The following is a 27,500-nucleotide window of genomic DNA, read 5'->3' as shown; positions in this document are numbered from 1 at the left end:
CCAGGAAACCTAACTCTAATGGTTTATTTCTTCACATCCGGGGCCAGGTATTACGCCGTCGCTAATCATCACTTAGACCAGGTGTACACACAGGTAGGTACACACACGTAATAATACACACGTACATACACACACACACACACACACACACACACACACCACAAGGCCGTGTCAGGTGTGTAGAAATATGTAACAACACCTATTGTCTCACACACCTGTTGTTAAAACTAATTAATCCACACCTGAAGCAACACTCTCCATCCTAGACAGACAGACAGACAGACAGACAGACAGACAGACAGACAGTACACACAAGTCTATTACGTTCCCTTACAAGGTCTTTACAGGCAGGAGCATTATTTACCTGTATGTTATTAAGGTAATTATGTCACCTGGAGTGTTGTAATCTAGGTCTTATAGGTGTATCGTGTAAGGTGGATAATAATAACAACAACAACAACAACAACAACAACAACAACAATAACAATAATAATAATAATAATACACAATGTGTGTTTGTTTGTGTGTTTTGCTTTGTTGTTTTTGTGTATTTGTGAGTTTTTTGTTCATGTGTGTTTTTGTTTGTTTGTTTGTGTACATGCCTGTGTACATCTTTTGTTTTGTTTCTTACAGTGTTTTTTTTGCGTTTATGTATGTATGTATGTATGTATGTATGTATGTATGTATGTATGTATGTATGTATGCATGTATGAAAAAAACAAACATAAAAACCACTGAAAATAAAACACTTCCCCCTTTCCTCTTCCTTCCCTGTCCCAATCCTCACTTTCCTTCCCATTTCTCCTCTTCCCCCTTCCTCCCCTTCCTCCCCCTCTTCTCCCTTCCTCCCCCCCCTCCCCTCCCCCAACACCTGTCCTTATATACCTGGGCACTTCCGGTCATTCAGTATTTCACCTGTAATTAGTTAGTGTCGACAGGTGGGTTATCACGGCAGGTATCGTAGATGGACGGTGATACGTACTGCGTAGGGGGGAGGGGTAGGGGGGAGGGGTAGGGGGGAGGGGTAGGGGGGAGGGGTAGGGGGTAGGGGGTTCTACCTTCCTATTGCTTTTGTTTTCAAGGTGTGGTTGTGTCTGTGGTGAGATTGTGTTGTCTGTCTGTCTGTCTGTCTGTCTGTCTGTCTGTCTGTATTAGTCAATCAAAATATCTATATATCGCCAGAAGAAGAAGAACAACAACAACAGCAACAACAAGAACAAGAATAAGAGGAAGAAGAACAAGAAGAACAACAACAGCAACAACAAGAACAAGAATAAGAGGAAGAAGAACAAGAAGAACAATAACAGCAACAACAAGAACAAGAATAAGAGGAAGAAGAACAAGAAGAACAATAACAGGAACAAGAAGAATAACAAGAAGAAGAAGAACAAGAACAAGAACAAGACGAACAGGAACAAGAACAACAAGAACAACAACAACAAGAACAAGAAGAAGAAGAAGAACAACAACAACAACAACAACAACAACAACAAGAATAACAAGAAGAAGAAGAAGAAGAACAAGAACAAGACGAACAAGAACAAGACCAACAACACACCTCACCCCTCACACACACACCTTCGCCCTCACAGGCACGTCTCTGCCCCCGCTCCATGCCGGCTATCAACCCTCGTGTGTTTATTTACTCACTCAGGAGCTATATATAGAGGGAGGGAGTTATACCTCGATCATATCTACCACTCCAGGGAGATGTGGTGTTGGTGGTGGTGGTGGTGGTGGTGTTGGGCGGTGGTGTCAGATGATCGTGTATAGTGAGTGCATGGTGATTTGTTGTTCTTTATCGATGATGATATTGTTACGACTACTGTTCCTGCTGATGGTACTACTACTACTACTACTACTACTACTACTACTACTACTACTTTTTTTATACGTGGCCTCCAGCCTCCCCCAATAGCCACACCTTCGCCGTTATTTTATTACCTTAAAATTAAATATCCTAATACATAAGTAGCTATCCTGGCTGTGTTGAGTTAGTTGAGCCGCAGATCTATGCGGCATAGTAAATATCTGCAACTGTTGTCGGCTTTGGGGCCGCGTCTGGCCAAGCATCTTGCGCGGTCCCATCCCACCAGAGGTTGTGAACACTAGAGGAGTGAAGCTGCCTTGATCAACGTTTTGAATTCTCTCCCCATATGCCCTTCTCTTGTCGTTCTCGTTCCTCCTGTGTGCAGCATCGAGAGCTAGGTTACGGTGACAAGCGGCCATGGGATCAAAAATCCTGATGTCGAAGAAGGCTCGCTGTCCCCGCGTCCAGAATCCTCGAGCACTGACGTCCACACAGGCTTCGTTAGATGTGTTTGAAGTCCTGTGTTGGAGGATCTCGCCATCCAGTGGAAGGAGGGTCGGTTCTACCATGACGTCCCGGCAGATTTCCTTCAACATATTTGCTGTGAGATCCCTTACCTCGTCATGCCTCATGCATATGAAGCCCCCTTCTTGCAGACCATGGCGTGATCGCCATCATAGGGAGAGCCACACACACATTGGGAGGGCAAACCATCTACTGGCCAACAATACTATTTCACTACTACTTTTTTTTTTTTTTTAAGCATGGCCTCAACCTCCCCCCATCCTTTTCCCATACCATTTTATTACCTACTACTACTACTACTACTACTACTACTACTACTCTTTCTACCATCTTTCATAACGTTCACCTCGTTTGTCTCCCCTCTGATCTCTTCCCTCCCTCTCTCTCTCTCTCTCTCTCTCTCTCTCTCTTCCCCTCGTCTCTTTGTATTTACGACCACCTCCTCGGTCTTCCTCGCATGTTGCCTCCTCTCCCTTCCTTCACTCTATTTCTCTCTCTAATTATCTCCCCCCCCCTCTCATCCCCTCCTCTACTTGCATTTTTACCTCCTCTCCTTTCTCATCCATTCTCTCTCTCCCATCATCTCTTCTTCTCTCACCACCTTGTCCTCTCCTCCTCCTTCCCGTGATGGTGTTCCTTGTCAGCTTCAGGAGACAGAGGTAGCCTGTGTTTCCCGCCGTCCACACCACCTCCTGTTGATGGTATAGCCTGATAGACGGGTCACTTGGCCACGGAGGAATACTACTGGCCCTCTGCTTGGCCATGGAGGATGACTCAGGCCCTCTGCTTGGCCACGGAGGAATACTACTGGCCCTCTGCTTGGCCATGGAGGATGACTCAGGCCCTCTGCTTGGCCATAAAGGAGTACTACTGGCCCTGGCCCTCTGACGCTCCATCATCAGGAAATATCCGATGGTGATCTTACATTGTGATCTTATGTTATTAATCTGAATCTGTTAACACGAGAGATAGGAAGAATTATTAGTTATTTTGTTAAGTTAAAACGGGTACTGTAGTCCAGTTAGGGGCAGTGTGGATATAGTACACTGTAAGGTTAGGTTAGGTGAGGTGAGAACATAAGAACATAAGGAGTCTGCAATAGGTCGGTTGGTCTGTGCATGGCAGCTCCTGTAGAGAGTTACTACCACTCTCTATCATCCATGAATCTATCTAGCCTCCTTTTAAAACTTTCCAGCGTTCCAGCACTTACTACAAAGTTGCTAAGCTTGTTCCACTCGTCCACCACCCTATTGTGAGCCAGTTTCTTCCTATCTCTCCTAAACCTAAACTCATCCAACTTAAATCCCAGTGGTTAGGTAAACCTATTTACACCTGGTTGGACTGGGATGAAGGGGGGCTTACCTCAAGATCGAACCAGTGACTCTTTGGAAAGGAGGTGAGTCTTGTATCCACTAATTTCCCGCAGTATCCTTTATTTACCATTCTGCGACACACACACACACACACACACACACACGTACACACACACACACACACATGTACACACACACACACACACACAAACACAAACACGTTATAGAAGGATTACTCACACCTGGAGGACGACCCGTTATGACCTCATCTCGCCCTTGTGATGCTCAACAGGAGATGACTATAGAATTTACTTAATGTTTACCTAATGACAGAGCCTTCAGGTGAGTTGAGTGATTCCTTTGGTAATTTTAAATGAAATTCTCGTGTGTGTGTGTGTGTGTGTGTGTGTGTGCGTGTACGTTTGTAGAAGTAACTCGAAAAATCACTTAATTACAAAAAAACTACATTAATATAGGAATAAAAATCACAAAAAAATTCATCCGTAAAAATTTCCTCTCAAGTTAATATTATATAATTAAATCTCACTTAATTAAGGTAAAACATTAAAAATAACTTACAAAATGGGGTCAAATTTACACAGAGACTTGACTTAGTTATGTTCCTTTAGCATCAATAAAGAGATATTGTATTAAATGGATTAGGACTCCGTTAAGGCATGTGGGGTCAATGTCTTTATGTGACCTGATACCCTAATTCGTGAGGGCAGATGACCTATTCTTGTCGTGGAGGATTACTGGATTGTCTCTCTCTCTCTCTCTCTCTCTCTCTCTCTCTCTCTCTCTCTCTCTCTCTCTCTCATCAGTTGTGGACGGAGTGACACTAGAGGTTAGACTCTCCTCCTTTTCACTCCCTCCTCTTTCCTCTCCTCAACCTCCTCCTCCTCCTCCCTCCTCTTCCTCCTCCTCAACCTTCTCCTCCAATAGTATCCGGCAAGGAGTGCGACTGGAGAGAGAATGGCACAGAGCAAAACACACACACACACACACACACACACACACACACACACACACACACACACACACACACACACACACACACAGATCAACAGTGACAGGTCTCTTATGGTATATTTTGATGACTTTGTGTATCTGAGCCTGAAGCCGTGGGACCCTGACCCACACACACACACACACACACACACACACACACACACACACACACACACACACACGTACCTCAAACAGTCACACACACACACACACACACTCAAACAATCACACATAGAAGCAAAAAATTCAAACATTCACACAAATACACACACTCTCTCTCTCTCTCTCTCTCTCTCTCTCTCTCTCAAACACACACACACACACACACACACACACACACACACACACACACACACACATCATCTTAAAAGCGAAAAAAAAAAAGAAAAAGAAAAAACAATTTATTATCTTTCGCATCCTCTCTGGTATAACCTGTAATGCCCCAGATCCTGATCTCTTCCCCACCATTACCCACTCACGCTCCTCTGGCTGGAACACCTACATGGAAGGAGGAAGGGAGGGAGAAGGAGGAGGGAGGAGTGTGTTGAATATATTAGTATTGTTTTATGTTTGTCTAATTATATTGTTGTTATTATTGTTATTGTTGTTATTGTTGTTATTATTGTTGTTGTTGTTGTTATTGTTTTATTGTTGTTGTTGTTATTGTTGTTATTGTTGTTATTATTGTTGTTGGTGTTATTGTTGTTATTGTTGTTGTTGTGTTCTACCGCCTTTGATTCCCTTTGATTGGTTTAACTCTTTTGAGGACAATTCTTTAACCCTTTGATTACGATATCCTTAACCCTTTGACATGACGATTTAACCCTTTGAGGACGATGGATTAATTTTAGTAAATAATTCGTTTCAATAACTTAACCCCTCGTGTACGGGATCCTCTCTGAGCTGAATAAAATCGTCTCGCGTTAACCATATAAGATGTTAAAAGTGGCGGCCTCTGTAGTGAAGATGTTAAATTACCATGTAGAGATAATTCGCTCGTTCCACACACTTAGGGCTGGCTCATTTAACTTCATTTGGTAGTTAATGGTCGTTAATAGTTTGGATGGTTAAAGATTCTATTAGTATTTTCGGATCACCTGAAGAATAGCTTCCCCAGTGTATTTCACCTGATGATTAAGCACCCTAACGCTACCTGGGGGGGTTAGGTTAGGTTAGGTTAGGTTAGGTTAGGTTAGGTTAGGTTAGGTTACATTACATTAGGTTAGGTTAGGTTAGGTTAGGTTAGGTTACATTACATTAGGTTAGGTTAGACTAAACACTTGGTATAGATTAAACAAAAACTCTATGTGTTATTTTCTTTCTCTGGCTAACTACTCTAGCGAACCTTAAGTACATAGTATTTGACAACCAATGGGGAGCCACCCAAGATTACTACGTCATAGAGCGACCAATGAGCAACCAGGATGCGTGCGTAGAACACCGGAACTCTGAGCAATTGTCATGTAGTGAGTTTATCGTAATGCTTAATGAATCTTCACTGCTGTACTAAATAAACCCGTTGTTGGTTCTTCTATGTCGAATAATCTACACAACTCTGTAGAATGTAGTTTACCTATTTACAAGCGGTTGTTAGTAGAGATTAAAAATTGACTGTATATGACTACTTGGTAACTTACAGTCCTGCTGGATCCGGGCGCCACGACGGAGGATGAGTAGGAAACACTACACACTAGTCTACGCTGTGAGCTCTGTGAGGGAGGATCTCGTCTCCACGCTCTAGTGTGGCTTGTGAGTGGTGCCTACTTGGGTGGGACCTCCCCTCCCCTTGTTGGCTGGGGTCCTGCTGTAGTTCAGAAAATAAAACGGATAACTTTTGTATCAGTGAGTGTTGCCATGTGGAGTTAGTGCCGTGACACCCTTGGATACAGCAAGATACGTTTAGGTGCTGCTATGATAAGTGGTAAGTTGTGAAGTGATGCGTTGGTTGGTTGGCCCGTAGCTTGGGACGCCACAAGTGTTTATATTCTGAAAGTGAACTGGATTTGTTTCTCACGTTTGTTTGTTACGAAGAATTCTTGGTTAGTTTATATATTCGTGTGTCTGTGACTGACTCGTGCACAAGTAATTGATTCGTGAGCATGTGATTGATTCGTTTGTATACGTGACTTGATTCGTGAGTTTGCAAGTGATTCGTGTACTGTATGTGAACTGACATAGGATATAGGTGACCTTAGTAGTAATAATAATAACAACAACCACAACAACAACAACAAAAACAACAATAATAATAACAACAACAATAATAATAACATATCTCTGACTTCACAACCACCAACAACATTGCTTCTATAACACAGACACACAACATTCAAATAAAGATTCACAACTCTCTTATCAACAAAAACAAAACAGCAAAAAACATCCATCCATCAGAACTCCCACAGGTAAAGAGGTCAAAATATTATCATTGTCAGCCGTTGTCAGCGTTTATCAGCATTCTGTCAGCATTCAAAGGGACTAATTAGTGTTTGTGATTAGATAAGGCAATTCTGGGGTACAGTAAAACATTGTATAGAGGAGATATGAACGAGTTATACTTAGTGGTTTATGAGTATTGGTCCTGTGGCTGTTTTGTACCTATTTCTGATGAGCTTATATATATATATGTGTGTATGTTGTGTAGTGTAGATGACTGTATGAGAGAGAGAGAGAGAGAGAGAGAGAGAGTGTGTGTATAAGTAAAGAGTGTGTATGTAAAAGAGAGAGAGAGATGCTGAGACTCGGCCGTGTGTGTTTATGTCACGTCAGGGTCGGGTGAGGAGGAGCTTCCCTGCCTGATGGTGTTGTCTCTGTATACACACTCCCTTGTTGACCCCAGCAACACCTTGTATCACACCCAGCAACACTCCTTCCCACTCACTGCCCTCTCAAGTCACTGGCAACATTCCCACTCACCACCACCTACACTACTTCATCACACTCATCAATACCTCCATATCAACCCCACTCACTACCACCAACACCACCACCCCTGCCCACTCATCCTACCCACTCACCACAAGACATCACAACACCTCCCACTCACCACAAGACACTCACAACACCTCCCACTCACCAGAAGAAGTTGTTATCACGTCTCTTGTTCTTGTTTTCCTGTAGTGGAATTGTCCGTCACACTGACACTTTCCTACTGCCCGTCTTGTACTATAATTATCAACAACAGTTATTCGTCAAACTGTTACATAACTTTTAGGTATTTTTTGTTGTTGTCGTGGTTGGGAAGTGCTACTTTTCTCGTGGTTGAAAGTGCCACTATTTCTTTACGTGTTTGGAAAGTGTCATTGCTCACGTGGTTGGGAAGTGCCATTGTCCTTTCTCATGCTTGGGGAGTGTCACTTTCGAGTATTTAAGATGAACCAACATTATGTGGTCAGTGAGTGCTACTGTCCTTACTACTGTCGGTCTTTAGGTCCCTCTTCCCCTCAACTATGACTCATGGGTAACTACGAAAACACGAGAGTACGGTGCCAACCCCTTGAGTACGATGTCAAACCCTTGAGCACAATGATATAACCCCTTGAGTACGATGCCAATCCCGTGAGTACGATGCCAACCTCTTGAGTGTAATGATCTAACCCCCTTGAGTACGATGCCAACCCTTTGAGTACAATGTCTTAACCCCTTGAATACTACCATAAATTAAATTAACCCTTTTAGCACGATAACCAGTTCCCTTGAGTACGATGACCCTGTACTCTTTATGCCTGTACTCCTTGGGTTATTTTTCTCATCCATTTTAGTCTTATGACACAGTTGGTGGACTTTTGTGTTAGTCCTTCAGTCAAGTTCAATTTAATTATAATCTATTGTCATCTGTTTTCTCAGCTGGATAACCCGTTCATGCTTGTGTGTGTGTGTGTGTGTGTTGTGTGTGTGTGTGTTTGTATTGTGTGTGTACGTGTGTGTGTCTGTCCCAAGCACTTCACCAGCACTAATTTTCCTCCTACAGCCATAGTTAACCATCGTCCGGTCTTTCCTCATTCCATTATCAACACTTGCTGTAGTTTTTCCTCCCGGAGCAGAAACTTTTCCCCTTTTGTCCTCGGGGTAACAGGAGGTCGAGGGGGGGGAGGGTGTTTGTATATTTTCCTCATGGTGTATAATTTTCCTCATTAAGTAGCTACTGCAGGTCTCTCTCTCTCTCTCTCTCTCTCTCTCTCTCTGTATATTTGTGTGAGAGAGAGTGTGTACGTGTGTTTGTTTCTGTTTATTTGTGATATTTTTGTTTGTGTGTGTGTATGTATGGTTGTGTTTGTGTGTGTGTGTGTGTATGTATTATTGTGTGTGTTTATCTACGTTTATAAACCAGCTGAAGTAATTACTGGAGTCGAGTACTGTGTTGTTGTTGTTGTTGTTCAAGAAAAAATGTACGAGTGATGTGAGTTGGTGTCAAGTATTGTATAATGGTGTGTTGATCTCTTCACTCACTCGCTCATTCTCTCTCCCTCCAGGTCGTAAATATGCTGAAACACGTGACGTATCGCTCCACCTCGTCCTTGGGTCGAGTATCTTCCGACCACCTCACCTGCCGAGGCTCAAGTGTCAGCCCGGATACCATGAGCCTGAAGGGTGAGCTTCCCTCCTCGCCCCAGTTGTCCCTCAAGGGGGGCAACAACAACCTCATGTCCTCGGATACCATGTCCTTGAAGGATGAGCCTCTGTCGGACACTCTGTCCCTCAAGAGTAACCTCAACCTCAAGAACTACCACTCCCCCGACACTATCAGCCTCCACTCCACCTTGAGCTTCTCCTCGCTGGCGGCTGGGAGGCTGTCGTCGAGGTGTTCCTCCACCAACTCCCTCAACGAGCAACACACGGTGAGTGTCCCCGACTGACTGCCAAGTGTTGTACCTGTGTTTATATTACCCTCCACCACCCTCCACCACACCACCACATAGTACCCTCCACCACCCTCCACCACACCACCACCCTCCACCACACCACCACACAGTACCCTCCACCACTCCGCCACTACACACCCTCCACCACACCACCACACACCCTCCACCCTCCACCACTCTCCACCACCACAGTACCCTCCACCACTCTCCACCACTCCACCCTCCACCACTACACCACACAGTACCCTCCACCACCCTCCACCATACCACCACACAGTACCCTCCACCACACCACCACACAACAACAGCTACCAAAGAAAGGTAAAACAAGTTCCGGAAACTGACTACAAACATAAATTATCAAGACATGGATGGTAGTGGTGGAGGGCGTGGCGATGGTGGTGGTAGACGCGATGTGGTACGGCTGTTGCTGGTGATATACGTGAACTGTCGTAATGGTGGTAGTAGTGGTAGTGGTGGTGGTGGTGGTGCTGGTAGAAGTGGTGGTGGTGATGGTAGTAGTAGTAGTAGTAGTGGTGATGATGTTAGTAGTAGTGGTGGTGGTCGTGGTGGTGGTGGTAGAAGTGGTGGTGGTGATGGTAGTAGTAGTAGTAGTGGTGATGATGGTAGTAGTAGTGGTGATGATGGTAGTAGTAGTGGTGATGATGGTAGTAGTAGTGGTGGTGGTGGTAGAAGTGGTGGAGGTGATGGTAGTAGTAGTAGTAGTGGTGATGATAGTAGTAGTGATGATGGTAGTAGTAGTAGTAGTAGTAGTAGTGGCGGTGTAGTGGCAGGAAGGAGGGTAAATAGCAACAATAGTAAGTAGTGGTAAGTTGTTATGGGTAAGTGTGACATAATTCTTGTACCTGGAAGTATGGTAGTGGTTAGGGTGGTAGTGTATGGTAGGGGTAAGGGTGGTAGGTAGGAGTGTATGGTAGGGGTTATGGTGGTAGGTAGGAGTGTATGGTAGTGGTTATGGTGGTAGGTAGGAGTGTATGGTAGTGGTTATGGTGGTAGGTAGGAGTGAATGGTAGTGGTTTTGGTGGTAGGTAGGAGTGAATGGTAGTGGTTATGGTGGTAGGTAGGAGTGTATGGTAGTGGTTATGGTGGTAGGTAGGAGTGAATGGTAGTGGTTATGGTGGTAGTGTATGGTAGTGATTATGGTGGTAGTGTATGGTAGTGATTATGGTGGTAGTGTATGGTAGTGGTTATGGTGGTAGTGTATGGTAGTGTATTGTAGTGGTTATGGTGGTAGTGTATGGTAGTGGTTATGGTGGTAGGTTGGAGTGTATGGTAGAGGTTATGGTGGGTGATAGGTTGTGTATGGTTAAGGAAGGTCATACTTGACGTGAATGGTTGAAGTTATCCTCGAATTGAATGGCTGAAGTTATCCTTGAAATAAATGGTTGAAGTTATCCTTGAAGTAAATGATTGAAGTTATCCTCGTAGTGAATGGTTGAAGTTATCCTCGTAGTGAATGGTTGAAGTTATCCTCGTAGTGAATGGTTGAAGTTATCCTCGTAGTGAATGGTTGAAGTTATCCTTGAAGTGAATGGTTGAAGTTATCCTCGAAGTACTGATGCTTGAAGTATTAAGTGTCTAAAAATACACACTGGCCAGGGGCTAAGTCACACTCTGGCCTTGAAGAAGAAAAATATATAGAATTATGAACTGTGATTTGGTGACTCATGTGGCCTCGTGTGGGTGTGGATAGATGGGTGAGTGATAGGGTGTTTCGGTGAGTGGATGGGTGTGTTTTGGTGAGTGGATGGTGTATGGGTGTGTGTTTGGATGGTGTTTGTAGTTGTGTGTGCGGTATGGTGAGTGGTGTATGGTATAGTGTTTGTGTGTGTGTGTCAATAGGGCACACACACACACACACACACACACACACACACACACACACACAGGTCAACACAACAATCCCAGGTTCCCACTGTTAAGTAATGAGCTTCCTGCGTGGGTTTGGTGTGGGCGGTACTTCCTTCCTGGGGCGGCGGCGGTGGCTGCGTCACTGGTGGGTGGTGAGCCGCCCGTCGTGACAGAGGCCTAACTCAACTTGGGTCTACAGGCCATATTAATCCCCGTTCCTTTATTTTTATGCTACGACGCCTGAGTTGGTTAGGGAGGTTTGGTTAAGTTAGGGTTGGGTTAGGTGAGGTTGGGTTGGGTGAGGTTGGGTTAGGTGAGGTTGGGTAGGGTGAGGTTGGGTTAGGTGAGGTTGGGTTAAGTGAGGTTGGGTTAGGTGAGGTGGGGTTAGGTTAGGGTTAGTTTAGTTAGTAGATTAGGTTACTTTAGGTTAGGTTATATTATGTTAGATTTGGTGAGCATTAGTGTTTAATGATCAGGTGAAATAAACATATATTTTTAGCTCCCATGAAACAAGATCCACTTATCATATAATACAAGAACAAGTTATCCAATTTATCCAGGTTAAAAAAAAGTTAATGAATGTGATGTACAAAGATTGATACAGGTGATGGTAGTCTCTTACCTCACCTGGTTTTTAATTAACCTATATTAGACGTTGATGGGCTAGACATTTATGATGACGTGTAACTACTTCCGACCGTCAGATGTTTTACGTCGTGGGTGAGGGGTGAGGGAGGGGGGAGGGAGGGGGGAGGGTAGGGGAAGGAAGGTAGGGAAGAGGAAGGGTATTTGTGTTGGCCCATATCCAGGGACTCACTAACGCCCCCTCACCTCCCCCCTCCCAGAAACCAGACTTGAAGTTTAACCTAACCTAATCCAACGTTACCTAATCTAACCTAATCCAACCTAACCTAACCCAAAAAACTCCAAGTACTGAGTTTAAGACCGACGTGCCCCCGTCTACCTCCTCCTCCCTCGTGTTGAGAGTCTCTGCCCGACCATAGCCACTTCTCCACACACACACACACACACACACACACTCTCTCTCTCTCATTAACTTTCGCCAGGGAGCCGCCGCGCCAACACCACCGCCCTAGACCCACACAAGGGAGGGAGATCAACAGTGTCCTCCCTCTCTCTCACTCTCCCTTCTTCACCCTTCCCTCTCCTCCCTCCTGAGTCAACTTTGGGATAAACAGACAACACTTAACTTCTTCTTCTTCTCATTAGTTATAGTAGAAGTAGTAGTAGCAGTAGTAGTAATAGTAGTAGTAGCAGTAGTAGTAATAGTAGTAGTAGTTAAAAAAAGTAGTAGTAGTAGTACCATTTACCTTCTCAACTGTGTCAATAATATACAAAAGTGGACAGAGTTGTGTGGACGTGGGGCTAACAGTGACTTATAGTGACTGGGATCGAACCATCGTCTGAGTGAGTGTTTTGTTTCTCCTCCACTTAAATACTCCTTGTTTAATGGGGTCACAGCGTGAGCTAAAGGGGGCCAATGGAAGGGGGTAAAGGGTGAAGGGGGTTAGTAGAGAGTACGGGAGATTGACAGGCTAGGAAGGGAGAGAGGGGGTAAAGGGACAAGGAAAGGGGAGGAGATTAAGGTAAATGGGCAAGGAAGTGGAAAGGGAGGAGGGTAAAGGGGACGGGAAGAGGGTACAAGGAAAGGGAAGAAAGTCAAGGGTACAAGGAAAGGGAAGAAGGGAAAGGGAGGTAAGGGAAGGGGGTGAATGGAACAACCCCTGGTGTGCGCGTTCGGCTTTACTCATTGTTGTCAAGAGGTACGCGTGTCCTTCCCTCTCCATTGTTCCGGACGCCGCCCTCATTTTGCGCACAGCAGTGAGGATTTTGGAGTTCAATGCGTGAAGCTTATCGTGGTGCCCTGCCCGACCACCTCACGCCCACTGACTGACACACACACACACACACACACACACACACACACTCACACTCGCCTTGTAACCTATACACGCCCACTGACTAAACCACACACACGTCTGGTTACCCCCACACACGTGCCTGCCCAACCAAGTGTCTCTGATAAGGTTTGTTTTGATTACGGTGTTTGTGGGGATATAACACACACACACACACACACACACACACACATTCTCTCTCTCTCTCTCTCTCTCTCTCTCTCTCTCTCTCTCATTATGTATCTCTTTTACTCGTCTTTATTTCTCCTCGACTACACACGTATTCGCTTCACCATAACCTCACCCTCGAACCTCAGAACGAGTGAGGGAGGTAGGAGAGGGTAGGGAGAACGAGCGAGGGAGGTGTTAGGAGAGGGTGGGAGAACGAGCGAGGGAGGGAGAAGAGGAACACCCTGCAGCGTCTCGTTGTGTTTATAAGACCGTGAAGACAATGGCGCCTTCCTTACTTTTTTCTCTCACGAGGTTAAAGGCGAAGATTTTGCGACAGATTTCACTCGTGGATCTTTAGGGGAATATAAATAACCTAACCTAATCTAACTTAACTAAATCTAACCTAACCTAACCCACCCCTATCCAGCTTATCCTAACTCCTAACCCAAGAGACGCCGGACACAAGATGGGAGACCGTTCGCCTGGCGTTGTTTGCATAGATGGGAAAGCCAAGCGATGGTGAATGCTCGTGTTGGCGATGTTTATTTATGTGTGGTTGTGCCCTTTGTCTTTTGTGTGTGTAGGGGCACGTGAGTCCTCCTGTCCTTACCAGCAGGTGGCGACGCCGAGGGTGAAGGAGGAGGAGAGGGCGAAGGGGGGGAGGAGGAGGAGAGGGTGCAGACAGAGGAGAGGTCGAAGGAGGAGGAGAAGAATGAGAGGGGGAAAGGAGAGGAGGGGAAGAGGGGGGTAAACCTACAACCCTAAATCACTCGCCTGCGGAAAATCGAAGCAATCAAGGGTTACAAAGCCAGGTAGATGGAGTGGCTCACCTGTGGAGAAGGAGGTGGTGGGGATGGAGGAGAGTGGTGGAGATGGTATGGTGGTGGGGATGGAGGAGAGTGGTGGAGATGGTGTGGTGGTAGGGATGGAGGAGCTGTCACATAACTTCGAGAAAACAACAACAACAACAACAGGTATAAACACAGGTATGCAATAATTACACCCAGGTAACTGTATCGTAATTATTAAGGTGTCAGAAGGACAGAGTAAGATGTAAATAATAAACTTGATTTGGCTGATAATTTAAGATCACGTGAGAATAATAAGCCAAATCAGGTGAGTTTTTCTGCAGATTAGAATTGAGAATTATCCACGACAGGTGTTTTAAAACTGTGTTCTGAGTAATCGTAGGAATTGACAACCTGAATTGCCTTACAAAACAAAAGAGCATCGAATTATATACAATAATTAAATGAGAGAGAAAATAAAAACAGGTTGAGTTATCCAATTCACCTTTGATTCTCATAAATTAAATGAAGGTTGAAAAGACAGGTTCTGGGATTGAGATAAGAGGTTTCGATTTTTTTTCTAAAGTGGCTTAGAATTTATGAAGGGAGTTTCGAATTTGCTGAAAAAGGAATTGAATTATTTTAAAGAGCTTTTAGTAAATTTTAATGATATTCAGATATTTTTTTTTGAGAGCGACCGCCTGGCGAAGACTGGCGTTGAGATCCTCCTCCTCCTCCTCCGTTGTACAGTAGCGTTTAACGAGGTCGATGATGCTCCGTTGGCGACACACACTATAACTGAATCTATTTCCTTCCCGAACAAAGAGAAATATTTCGTGCCCCGTACCATGATTTGCTTCCCCCCCTGCCCCACTTCCCCTCCCCCTGCCCCACTTCCCCTCCCCCTGCCCACCCCATAACACCCCCACTTCCCCTCCCACTTACCTTGCTTCAAAGACCTCGCCCCCCCCCCAACCCCCCAGCACATACTACCCACACCTTCCACCTCTCTCTACCCCCTGCCCGCCAGTCGGTGCCCAGAAGCTGTGCCCGGGGCGACGTGACCCCTGACCCACGTAACCTTCTCGATCTCGGCTTTTTGTCACGTGACCCGACATTCCTGACCTGACCCCCGACCACCCGCGGCTACTGGGGCACAGCCACGGGGCCTCCGAGGTAGGGGCGTCCTTGTTGGTTCTATCCAAGCCAGCTGACTCCTGCAGGTGCTGATGACGAGGGGGTGATGCTGGCTTTGTCTCCGGGTGAAGGATACACACACACACACACACACACACACACACACACACACACACACACACACACCTGACTTTTATTGGGGTTGCAAGAAGAATATTGATGCTTTGTTTTTTATGTACATACATACATATACATTACATGCATACATACAATACATACATACATACATACATACATACATACATACATACATACATACATAAATACAGTACATACATACATACATACATACATACATACATACATACATACTAATCATACATACATACCAATCATACATACATACAGTCATGGCGTCTCCCAGATGGATACGAACCCTGGTAATTGTGTTATGTATTACAGTTACTGAATGATGAAGCCGTGAGGGCGAGAGAGGGGGGGGGGTAGTATCCATCCACTCCTTAGTTTATTTCTTGTTTGTTTTGTATTTATCGTTTAGTTGTGTTGTTTTCTTCTCTCGTTTGTTATTTTTATTTAGTATTTCCTTCTGTTGTGTTCTTGTTGTTGTCACGTGTTTCTTGGTTCTTCTCTGTATTATAATTTATCTCGACCTGTTGCTCTTCTCTTCTCTCTCTTTCTCTTATGATTTATCTTAACGTGTTGCTCTTCTCTCTCTCCTGCAGACGGCGGTGAAGATACACTTGAGGTCACTACGGCCAGACATTGAGTACAAGACGATGAGTTTGTCGTCGTCCACCACGTGTCGTCAGTTGATCCTGATGCTCTTGGCCAAGTTCCGCCTCCGACACCGTGACCCCAACCTGTTCTTCATCACGATGGAGGTGGTGGTGAGGGCCCCTGGAGGAGGAGCCCCCGCCCGTCGCTTGCTGGAGTTGGAGGACCACGCCTGCCCCGCCGAGCTACAGCAGTGCCGCCCACGAGGGGAGGCGCGCTTCAGTGTGGGCTTGCGTCGTGGTGGTCTGCTGCGTGTGTACGACTCCATCCTCATGCCCGGGGTGAGTGACTCAGTGTTATATTAATACTTGGTGTTAATATTACCTTTAGTCTGTAACACAACACAGCGGCTGTTAATATTAGCTTTAGTCTGTAACACAACACAGCGGCTGTTAATATTAGCTTTAGTCTCTAACCCAACACAGCGGCTGTTAATTGGTTGTTAAGGACACAAATATTTACACCTGTTGGCTAACAAAGTTTCTCTCCCTCACAGTCGCAGTACAAGTCGCTGCTGGTGTCGTACCGCACGACGGCTGAGGAACTGGTACAGCTGCTGCTCAACTGTTACAGCAACAAGGAGAACCCCAAACACTACACGGTACACGAGGTGAACAAGAGCCCGTACAGCGACCGTCCACTGCGGCCAGACGAGTGTCCGCTGTTAGTGGAGAGCGAGTGGCCGAGAGCTGCCAGAGCCAACCTGGCCCTCGTCCTCCGCCGTAACGTCTCCTACGCCCTCAGTCTCAAGTCCAGAGTAAGTAGCTGTTCTATTAAACTCTCTTATCAATGTTACCATTCACTGTTGGGTAAGACCTTATGCTTCTATATTCTTGTTCTCCTGACTACCCCAAGAAACTTCCTAAGATCATCTCTCCAGACAAAGAACAATAGCAGCTGGTGACAACAACAGTGTGTCATGTAAAACCACGAGTCTTTACCTTTGTTTCTCTCCTTCCGTCAGATGTCATGGCGGCGGAGTCTGGATCAGTCGAGTACAGACACCGAGTCAGAACACGAGGAACACAACACCACCATCGGCAGCCTTATCTCAGCCTCCAGTGTGTCCTCAGCCCTCAGCATCTCCTCACACGGCAGTTTATCCTCCACCAACAGTGTCTCCTCCACCGGGAGTTGTTCCTCCAACGCCAGTGTCTCCTCTGATGTCTCGTCTTCTTCAGGAGTCTCGTCGTCAGCCTCTCCCGTAGCGTCGCCAGTGCCCTCTCCTACCAAGACAGCTCCTCGACCCAGTATTACTCAACCTTCAGAGACCAAAGTCACATCAAAACCTCCCATATGTTCAGTCATCACCTCTAAACCTCCTCCAGCCTCCTCGCCCTCGAAAACCTCCTCCTCGACTTCATCCACAAGAACCACCAACACGGCGCCAGTACCAGTGCCAAGAACAATACTCAACACCGCGTCCACCATGAAGAGTAAATCCTTGCCGGTGTTGACGAGTCCAGAGAACCACACCAACTGTCCACCGTGTTGCTCTACAAACAATACCAAAACAACCCCTTCCTCCACGACAACCCCCTCCTCCACGACAACTCCTTCATCCACGACAACCCCTCCTCCACGACAACTCCTTCATCTACACAACCCTCCTCCAAGACAACCCCTCCAATGACAACCCCTCCTCCACGACAACCACCTCCCCCACGACAACCTCCATCCACACCTACCCCCTCCAAGACAACCCTCCTCCACGACAACCACCTCCTCCACGACAACTCCTTCATCCACACCTACCCCTCTTCCAAGACAACCCCCTCCACGACAACCCTCCTCCACGACAACCACCACCTCCACGTCAACTCCATCCTCCACATCTACCCTCCTCCACGACAACCCCCTCCTCCACGACAACCCCCTCCTCTACGCCAACCCCCTCCTGCCCCACCACGACAACACAGTGTGAGGTACTGAGGGTAGAGAGTCGACCTCCTCCTCTGCCGGTGAGAAGAACGTCTTGTTGTCGGCACTACGAGAACTGCTTCTACATCTGAGCAAGTTTACTACAGCTGCTGCTTGATGCCAAAGATTAGGTGAGTTTTATTCTGTCTTTTCTTCACACACAAACCAATTTGCATAGTCATTATTTGGCCAATTTTCACGTATGTATATTGTATTAGGGTAACAAAGGGCGAGTGTATACGTCTAAGGGTGAGTGTATACGTCTAAGGGCGATTGTTACGTGTAAGGGCGAGTCATACTTCGCCTTCCAACACTACAAGCTCATATGTACTAACGTTATCTCTTCTCTCTTGTTTCAGATCATAAACTCAGAGTATCGTTGTGGTCCTCGTCAACCGATCCCAGTGTAGAGGAGTCAGTGAGGAGATTTATAGCGTTAATATAAACCCTTCATTCACACGCTCTCTGACACGGTGCTTGAGGGGAAGAAAGAAGGAAAGAAAAGAAAGAAAGAAAGAAAGACAATGAAGTTAAAGTTACAATATGATGTGTTGAGTGAAATATGATTGTGGTTTATAGACAATGAGTCGCGGGTGTCGTGGCGGTAGTGAGAACGACTCGGTGGCACGGGGGGGGGGTCATCAAGAGGTCGCCAGGAGGTTATGGAGTCAGGCACACCGCTGACACCACCTCGAACAATATGCGACCCTGAACTTGTGAGGGAGGAGGAAGGGAAAGAAATCAGAAGAACGGTTCCTCCTTCTCCCCCACCCCCTCCCCCTCCTCCTCCTGCTTCTTCTTCTCACTGCTTCGTCGGTGTGAGTTCCGGCGACCTGGCAGACAGAGGGCGCTAAATGTTCCTCGTCATGGGAAGCTGCCCTGCCCCACCTCTCCTCACCCCGCCCCGCCCCATCTTGCCTCGCCCCAGAACCAACTCACCGTTCTTGGAGGTCGCAGACGGAGAGCCAAGAGGGTTGATTGCTGTACCTGTTGACAGCAGTAAATGAGGTGAAAAATATCACACATTAAAAGTGGTTTTTGTTTTTTTTATTTATAGGAGGAACTTGAGGTGATGAAGGTTGGTGGATCTACAAGTTAGCGTTTTAACTCTGACTGATAATGGGAATGTTTGCTGTTATTGATGGTGATGAAGGAAGGGTGAACAAGTCTTATTCTTAAACACATTCTTCCATCTGTGTCTGATTAATTCTTCTTTGTATTCCGCTGTTCTTCATTTATTATCTATTGTCGGTATTTCTTATTCATTTCTCTTTCTTTTATTTTTTGTCTTTTGTTTTTGTTGATTATTCATTGTCTTTGTGAACCATTATCTGTTCGTTAGTTGTTTTTGTTTTGTTATGTTCCCCGGCTATTCCCCCCTTCTCCCCTTCCTCCCCCTCTCCTTGCCCCTTCTCCGGTCTCCCTCTCCCTGCAGTTCCACCCTTAACTTATCTCCCCCCTTCCCATCCAACCCCAGTTTCCTCCCCTCCTTCTACCCCCTCCTCCCCCTCCGAAGCTCTTCCCTCTCCCTCCCTCTTCCTCCTGCAGTTCTAGTACCTCTCCACCCAATGCCACACCCGCTATCCCTTCCACCACCTCCTCCTCACCTCCCATTCCACATATTATCCGAGCATGAGAAACTTCCCTCCCACTCCGTCCCCTCCTCCAACTTCCCTCCGTCTTCTCCTCCCCCTCCTCCATCCTCCCTCCCTCCTCCACTCCGTCCTCCTCCACCCTCCTTTCGTCTTCCTCCTCCTCCTCCTCCTCCTCCTCCTCCTCCTCCTCCTCCTCCTCCTCCTCCTCCTCCTCCTCCTCCTCCTCCTCTTCCTCCAAAACACAAGACTAGGCCAGGAGTCATGAAGGTGGTATAGCCTGGTGGTACCGCGTCTTGTAGGAGAAGAAAGAAGGAGAAGAAGGAAGAAGGAGAAGAAGGAAGCACTTATCACGTTAGGAAATAAGTCCATTGATCAACTCATAGGAAACAGTGGCGATAATTTAACACCTGGTGGTTTTTTGGTGTTTCTGAACAATGTGGGATTATTTTGTGTGTGAGGAGAGGGGTGAGGGGTGGGTGGGGGGGAGTGGGGGGGTTGTTTGTCTGATGGTGGGGGGTTTATTGTACTGTGTGGACTTCTGTCTGTCTGTCTCCTTGTGTGTGTTTTCCTTTCCTTCCTTCCTTCCTTCCTTCCTTCCTTCCTTCCTTCCTTCCTTCCTTCCTTCCTTCGCTACAGTTCCCAGGTGTATAAGGAGGCAGTTTTGAGGCATCTCTTTAATAACTACTACTACATAACAGCGCACCAAATATACTCTAGAGACCTGTTTGATTTATCTTTAATAATGTCAATAATAATAGTAAATAGCTCTAGTTATTCTAGTGCTGTCTATTTCTATGATAGTCATTTTCTAAGTCATAGTAATGTATATATATATATTGTTTAGGTACTGAACAACATCAACAAAGTTATCCAGTACAAAAAGAAAAATAAGTCGCTTTTGTTATTGTTTACGTGTTAGTTGGAGCCATGTTGAGGTGCATTGTGGGTATGAATGGAGCTCTTTTGTTTATTTGTTTTGTTTATTAATCTCTTCCTCCTTCCCTCATTATCTTCCCTTTCCTCCCCTCTTTTATTTTATCCCATTCAGTCCTTCCCATCTACCCCGTTCCTCCCCTATCCTCAACTATTCCCTCTCTTTCCTCCGTCCGTTCTCCTCCCCATCTACCCTCTCCGTCCCCTCATCTACCCACTGTCCCCTCCCTCCTCCCCCACCTCTCCCCTCCCCAGCTAAGAGAAGGGGACCATACAGTACCATCAATGGAAGTGCTGTATGTATCTCCCCTCCCCCTCTTCTATCCTCCCTCTCTCCCCCCTCTCTCCCCTCTCTCCCCCCCTCACTCTAACTGATGGAGTGAAGAGAGGAGCTATTTTCATCCTCCCTCGTACTCTTAAGAGATGAAAGACCTCCATTCAAGTCCGTCTGAGATTATCAAGCCATTTTTTTTTTCTCATTAGATCTCAGAGCGGATTCCCCCAATAAGTGTGTGTGTGTGTGTGAGAGAGCCAATTGACCAATCAAAGTCTTCATAGGGATCCCGGTTACCAATCATCCAATCAGACTCTGTAGGTGGGCCTCGTCACTATCCCCTCCCAGCCAATCATCTTTGAAAAGGGAGGTCATGTTGGTGACGTCATCATGGTAACTGGATCAGACTGAAATTTCATGTCAATAAAAAATAATCAATTATTATTCTTTATATATTTTTTTATATTTAATCTGGTGTGCTAGTGAAGAAATAATATCAGTATTAATTAATGTCTCCTATTTAATTACCAGATTAAATGATAATGAACCAAATTATATAAAATAAGTACAATTACCATGTCATTATTATTTAACACATGAAGTTAATTTAGTACAAGAGAGAAATAATTTATGCTGTAATTTACTGTAATATTTTTTTGGGGGGTCTGTTATTTATATTATTTTTTATTATTGCTTATTATCTCCCTTTCTCCCTCAGTTTAATATAGCATTCAGTATGTCTGTCTGTTTTTGTTTTACATTATGGTGTTAGGTTAAGTGAGGCATTATTAAAGTGGCATTGTTGACGTTAGGCATATAACTAATGCCCTCTACATTGTTGGGACGTGAGCATCATAGTTTATTGAAGAACTTCATTTACGTTCATGAAAAATACACACACATAGGATTACTGAAACGTTGTGTATACTTATTCATTGTTAAAGTATACATAGGTCTGATTAGTGGTGAAACATGTGTGTATGTGTATCATTGAAGTATACATAGATATGTTTTATACTGAAGAATGTATAGTTATGTATTATTGATGAAACACTGATACATGTGTGTGTATATCTTATGACTGTATAACTCATGACTGTATAACTCATGACTGTATAACTCATGACTGTGTATATCTCATGAGTTAATTAATTTTCTCTCGCGTTAATACTGATTATGTTAGGTTATGTACAATGCTACCGTGTATCCCACCCCTTGTACCACTGTAACCTGAACAATGGTGCAGTACTCTGGGTATACAATGCTACCGTGTACCCAACCCCTTGTACCACTGTAACCTGAACAATGGTACAGTACTCTGGGTATACAATACTACCGTGTACCCAACACCTTGTACCACTGTAACCTAAACAATGGTACAGTACTCTGGGTATACAATACTACCGTGTACCCAACACCTTGTACCACTGTAACCTGAACAATGGTACAGTACTCTGGGTATACAATACTACCGTGTACCCAACACCTTGTACCACTGTAACCTGAACAATGGTACAGTACTCTGGGTATACAATGCTACCATGTACCCCACCCCTTGTACCACTGTAACCTGAACAATGGTACTCTCTCTTGTACTCAGTTATGAACACTACACATACCGTATACAAATGCTAAGTCTTATGTGTGTCCCACTGTAAGTATGTATATAAGATTGTACATAGACTATCCAATGTTTTTTAAAAGATTCACATATATTTATACATTGAAATATATATTCATGTGTATTGTAATAAAAAAATACTTTACTCATTATTTATTTGTGTTTTTATTTCATAGAGATTCAGTAAAATAATACTAGGGATATATGTAGTAAATGTATATACCTGTAGAAATATAAATAATTATATAAAATACAGGTAAATGTAAAATAAATACTAAAAATACATAGAAAAGTAAATATAAATTACAGTATGAAATGTATTAAAAATTTACCTATATTAAGCTGCAGTAGAGAAGAAACCAATCCCTCACGAGCTAGAAATATATAACATCCATCTGTCAGGTCAAGACAGGCGGGTAAAAAATAACAAACCAAGAAGTTCATGTAGTAAAAATTTGATCAACTTACGGATTATGGCTTAATTCTCCTATAAGATACTACAGGTGGTGATATATTTTGTAGTAATGTCTATAACAACAACAACAAACACACCAATGATAACAACAACAATAAATCAACAATTCCTACAAAAACATCATCAGCAATAACCTTAACAAAAATTAATAACTATAGAAAACGATAATAATAACAACAAAAACAATCTGTAGCCATGAAAGGGAAAAAGATGACGGCAGCGAAGTATTGGAACCGTTGGCAATCTGGGCAGGAAACCAGACCAACGCTTCCACTTTATTTTTCGTCGAATTAATGTTGTAAAATTTCGTTGTATAAAAGAGTTTAGTAATGTATATTTATATTTAATTATTTAAGTCAAACTCTACGATCGAAATTACGAATGTTGATATCCATGATTTTTTTTTAAAAGACTGTCTGACATCCTCAACGGTTACAAATTTACGACCAGCAGGACAACATTATTACCCAGCTCGGAGGTAAGATACTTGTTTCTTGTCGTAAATGATGTTAAATAATACTACACGTTAATGAGCGTTATATAGGACGACCGTAAGATGTTTAACTATCGAATAAAGAAATATTAAGTATTGTACCTGTATAACTGATCGATAATTCACAGGTAATCAGAGAGGTGGATGAAGGGGAATGATCTTGCTTTTAACACAGTGTAGTTTTCAGCGTCTGGTTTATGTGGCGTGTGGTAGCGTATGTTAATGTGTGTGGTAGCGTATATTAATATGTGTGGTAGCGTATGTTAATGTGTGTCGTAGCGTATGTTAATGTGTGTGGTAGCGTATGTTAATGTGTGTGGTAGCGTATATTAATATGTGTGGTAGCGTATGTTAATGTGTGTCGTAGCGTATGTTAATGTGTGTGGTAGCGTATGTTAATGTGTGTGGTAGCGTATATTAATGTGTGTGGTAGTCTAGTGTATGGTAGTCTAGTGTATGGTATGCGAGAGACTGCGGGTAATAAAGACAGGTAGTGATATTAATGAAAGGAAATTACTGACAACTTTTACACATATGAAATACAACACAAAAACTATGTAATTCACTTGTGTTTTGTGACGTTGCAGCTGATGAAGTGACCAACAGGCGTGCCGATAGTTTCCACCACTTGTGTATTCCAAAGGGCGACTGTTGGCACGCTGAAGGTAAGACAGCTCCCACCTACAGTGTCAAGACCGCGGCTAAGTGTATTGGCTATCTAGTTATACTGAAGGTGAGTACAAGAGAAAGAAAAGACAGTGCTTAAAGGAGAGTAACAGATCTCTCTCTCTCTCTCTCTCTCTCTCTCTCTCTCTCTCTCTCTCTCTCTCTCTCTCTCTCTCTCTCTCTCTCTCTCTCTCTCTCTCTCTCTCTCTCTCTACTGCCATTAAGACATAGACATGGACAATCGTAACCTCTTTGATTACCACCTCGCTGTGTGTGTGTGTGTGTGTGTGTGTGTGTGTAAGAGGTAGATGTTGAGGGAGGAGGAGTATTAGCTACTCCCCATTGAGACTCACCAACTCCATCACCACAGTACTGAGACTCTCCTCCTCCCGGTGGTTCCTTAGACTCTCTCTTTTGTGTGTGTGTGTCGTGATGGTAATAGCTGTCTGGGGACTGTTGTCTTGTATGAGAGAGAGACAGAGAGAGAGAGACAGAGAGAGAGAGAGAAAGAGAGAGAGAGAGAGAGAGACAGAGAGATAACAATAAAACACGTATTTTCCTCATTGCCTCATCCAGTGAAAATCCCCAGCAGGCGGAACAACCTCATAGTGCACACGTTATGATAAACCTCTAGTGCACTCCCTTGCCCTCCTCCTCTCCCACTCTCCCACCCCTCTCCTCCCCTCCCTCCCCTCCCCCCACACTCCTCACCAAATTTTATTTACAACTAGATTTTGTATCAAATTCTAAAACAACATAAAGTGATGGTAATTTTTTTATTTTTTTTTTTAGTGAGCACTCCCCTACATCCTTGTGTAAGATAGGCGCAGAAGCGTTTTACAGCGCCCAACAAGGAAACTTGTCTTTAAGTTCATGCTTGCCTTTATATGTCTCCCTCATGAGTTAAGGGCGCAGAAGCCTGAAAGTCAAGGGCGTAGAAGTCTGAAAAGAGTCAATTGGTTTATGTGTCAGTTATTGGGCTCAACAACTTTGCCCTGAATACGAATTCGCAACTTTCGACTTACACCAGGTACCTACTTTACTGCTAGGTGAACAGGGACTAATGGGGGCTAGGAAGTATGTCCAAACAACTTCCACCGGCCCGGGAATCGAACCCGTGACATCTCGCTTGCGAAGGCAAGAGCGGTACCACTTTACCACCAGCACCCCCACAGTGATGGTAATGAAAATACTCGGTCTAGTATCATTACACACACACACACACTACTACTACTACTACTACTACTACTACTATTTTACTGTTACTCGGAATCGAGTATGACGATCATCCAGCTATGATACAATGATATGAGTTAATAAAGATGTCATCTAGGTTGGTGAGTTTTGAGGTGACTAAAAATGCCGATACGGGACCGGCGGGGTTGTAAACAGATGTTGCACAGGTGGAGGGCTCCATCTGGTGCGGAAGGGGCGGTGGCAGCATCTTTCCGGCGCTGGCGCTTGTCTGCCTCGGGTTGTAGTCGGGCTAATTCAATAGTATTGACACCTCGTGTGGTGCTCCTCCAAGCGTTACGGTGTGGAGTAATCGTCTCCCAGGTGAAGGGGTCGATTTGACACTTTTTCAGGTTTGTCTTAAGACTATCCTTATATCTTTTCAATTGCCCGCCAGCGTTTCGTTTACTATTCGTTAGGTGAATGTAAAGTAGCTGCTTTGGCAGTCTACTGTCGTCCATGCGGGTAACATGGCCAGTCCAACGTAGTTGATCATGGATAATGGTAGCCTCGATGCTCTACAGTTGGAGTCAGCGAGAATACTGGCATTGTTCTCTTGTCTTCCCAGTGAACTCGGAGGATGGGACGTAGACTACGTTGGTGAAAGTATTCAAGTGTCTTGAGGTGCCTCCTGTATGTGACCCATGTCTCACTGCCATATAGTAGGGTGGGGAGGACCACTGCTTGACGTGAACTTTGTAGATAATTTCAGCTCCTACAGCTGAAGACACTTGAGATGCACATCTGATCCGATGTTGAATCTCTTCGTCGTCTGCGGTGGTGGACAGGTGGAGCCAGGTATTAGAAGTGGGTAACATTAGAGAGCAGTACCGTTAAGCTGGGTGGATGGTGGAGGTGTGGCTGAACGGGGCAGGCTGAAGTATCTGAGTCTTACGTACATTCACCTCAAAGGGCCGAAGTATGCATAAGCATCTGCGTAGGTGTTCAGGATCTCGTTAGGTCGTGTTCAGTGTGAGGAACAAGGGGAGGTCGTCTGCATACTGAAGTTGAGTACTGGAAGCTGTCGACACCTTTGTTCCTGCCTGGATCGTCTTATATTGAAAGGTCCTTCATCCGGTCCTGGATGTCCACCCTGCCGGCTGAATTGGCGCTGTGCGAGTAAGAAGGCAGCCAAGAAAATGGAAAAGAAATTTGGTGCCAGTACACACACACACACACACACACACACACACACACACACACACACACACACACACACACAGGACCATCACAAGAAACCACAACAGGTAAAAGTTATTCACAAGGTCAAGTCACCGGAGTCTCTGGTCGTGAGCGGCGGCAGAGAACGATTGTCAACAGTCCAATTACCTGCCATTGAGAGTCTGCTCAGCCTCGACATGACAGACAAGGGCGACAATGGTGTAGTAGTTAGTGGCGGGAGCACGTGTTGTCTGGCCTGGTCCTGTGGGTGTGTGGGAGAGGGGAGGGTAGGTTGTGAGGGAGGTAGGTGTGTGAGGAGAGTAGGTGTGTGGGGAAGGGAAAGTAGGTGTGTGGGGAAGGAGGGGAATAGGTGTGTGGGGGAGGAAGGGGTGATTGTGTGGGTGAAAGGAAGAGTAAGGGTGTGTGTGGGGGAAAGGAGGTATGGGTGGGTGGAGAGGGGTATATTGGGGAAGGGGGATAGGTGGAGGAAGGGGAGGTCATAGGGATGGGTGTGTGGGCAAAGGGGTGGGTGTAAGAGTGTGGGGTGTACTGGAGCTGTAAAGATGTAGGTGTGTGTAAGTGGGTTATAGGTGTGTGAGGGTGGTTGTAGGCATGGGTTTTGTGGGGGTTGTAGAGAGGTGTTGTGTATATATGGGCAGCAGGGGAGTGTTGTGTGTAGGTGTATGGTCGAGGTATATGAGTGTATGTATGTGGATTTTTATGAAATGTCCAGCATACATATTGGTAATTTTGCTAATTAACTTACTGACTGACAACTTAACCTAACCCAACCAAACCTAACCTAACCAAACCTAACCTAACCTAACCAAACCTAACCTAACCGAACCTAACTTAACTTAACCTAACTTTATTCAGCCATAAGGTTAGGTTAGGTTGTCTGTTTGTAAGTTATTTTGCAAAATTAC

The 27,500-nt window shown here is 44.9% G+C and overlaps 1 protein-coding gene and 1 long non-coding RNA gene across 2 annotated transcripts; both read left to right on the top strand.

Moving 5' to 3' along the window:
• Positions 1–6,345: 6,345 nt before the first annotated feature.
• On the top strand, positions 6,346–17,788 carry LOC121859772 (the record flags this gene model as incomplete). Its single annotated transcript, XM_042356760.1, has 5 exons — positions 6,346–6,580; positions 9,132–9,497; positions 16,152–16,484; positions 16,700–16,960; positions 17,168–17,788. Coding segments are annotated over exons 2-5 (1,572 nt in total), but the record flags the coding sequence as incomplete, so codon positions are not given.
• A 325-nt stretch (positions 17,789–18,113) lies between these two features.
• Positions 18,114–18,645, top strand: LOC121859748. The gene is made up of 2 exons (XR_006087707.1): positions 18,114–18,254; positions 18,483–18,645. It is a non-coding gene; the product is annotated as an uncharacterized LOC121859748 (long non-coding RNA).
• The last annotated feature ends 8,855 nt before the right edge of the window (positions 18,646–27,500 follow it).

The sequence above is a fragment of the Homarus americanus genome, unplaced genomic scaffold (genome assembly GCF_018991925.1).
Source record: "Homarus americanus isolate GMGI-L3 unplaced genomic scaffold, GMGI_Hamer_2.0 scaffold27231, whole genome shotgun sequence".
In the NCBI taxonomy this organism is placed as follows: Eukaryota; Metazoa; Arthropoda; class Malacostraca; order Decapoda; family Nephropidae; genus Homarus; species Homarus americanus.
Note: the sequence above shows the minus strand (reverse complement) of the source record. Positions and strands in the feature narration are given on the sequence as shown.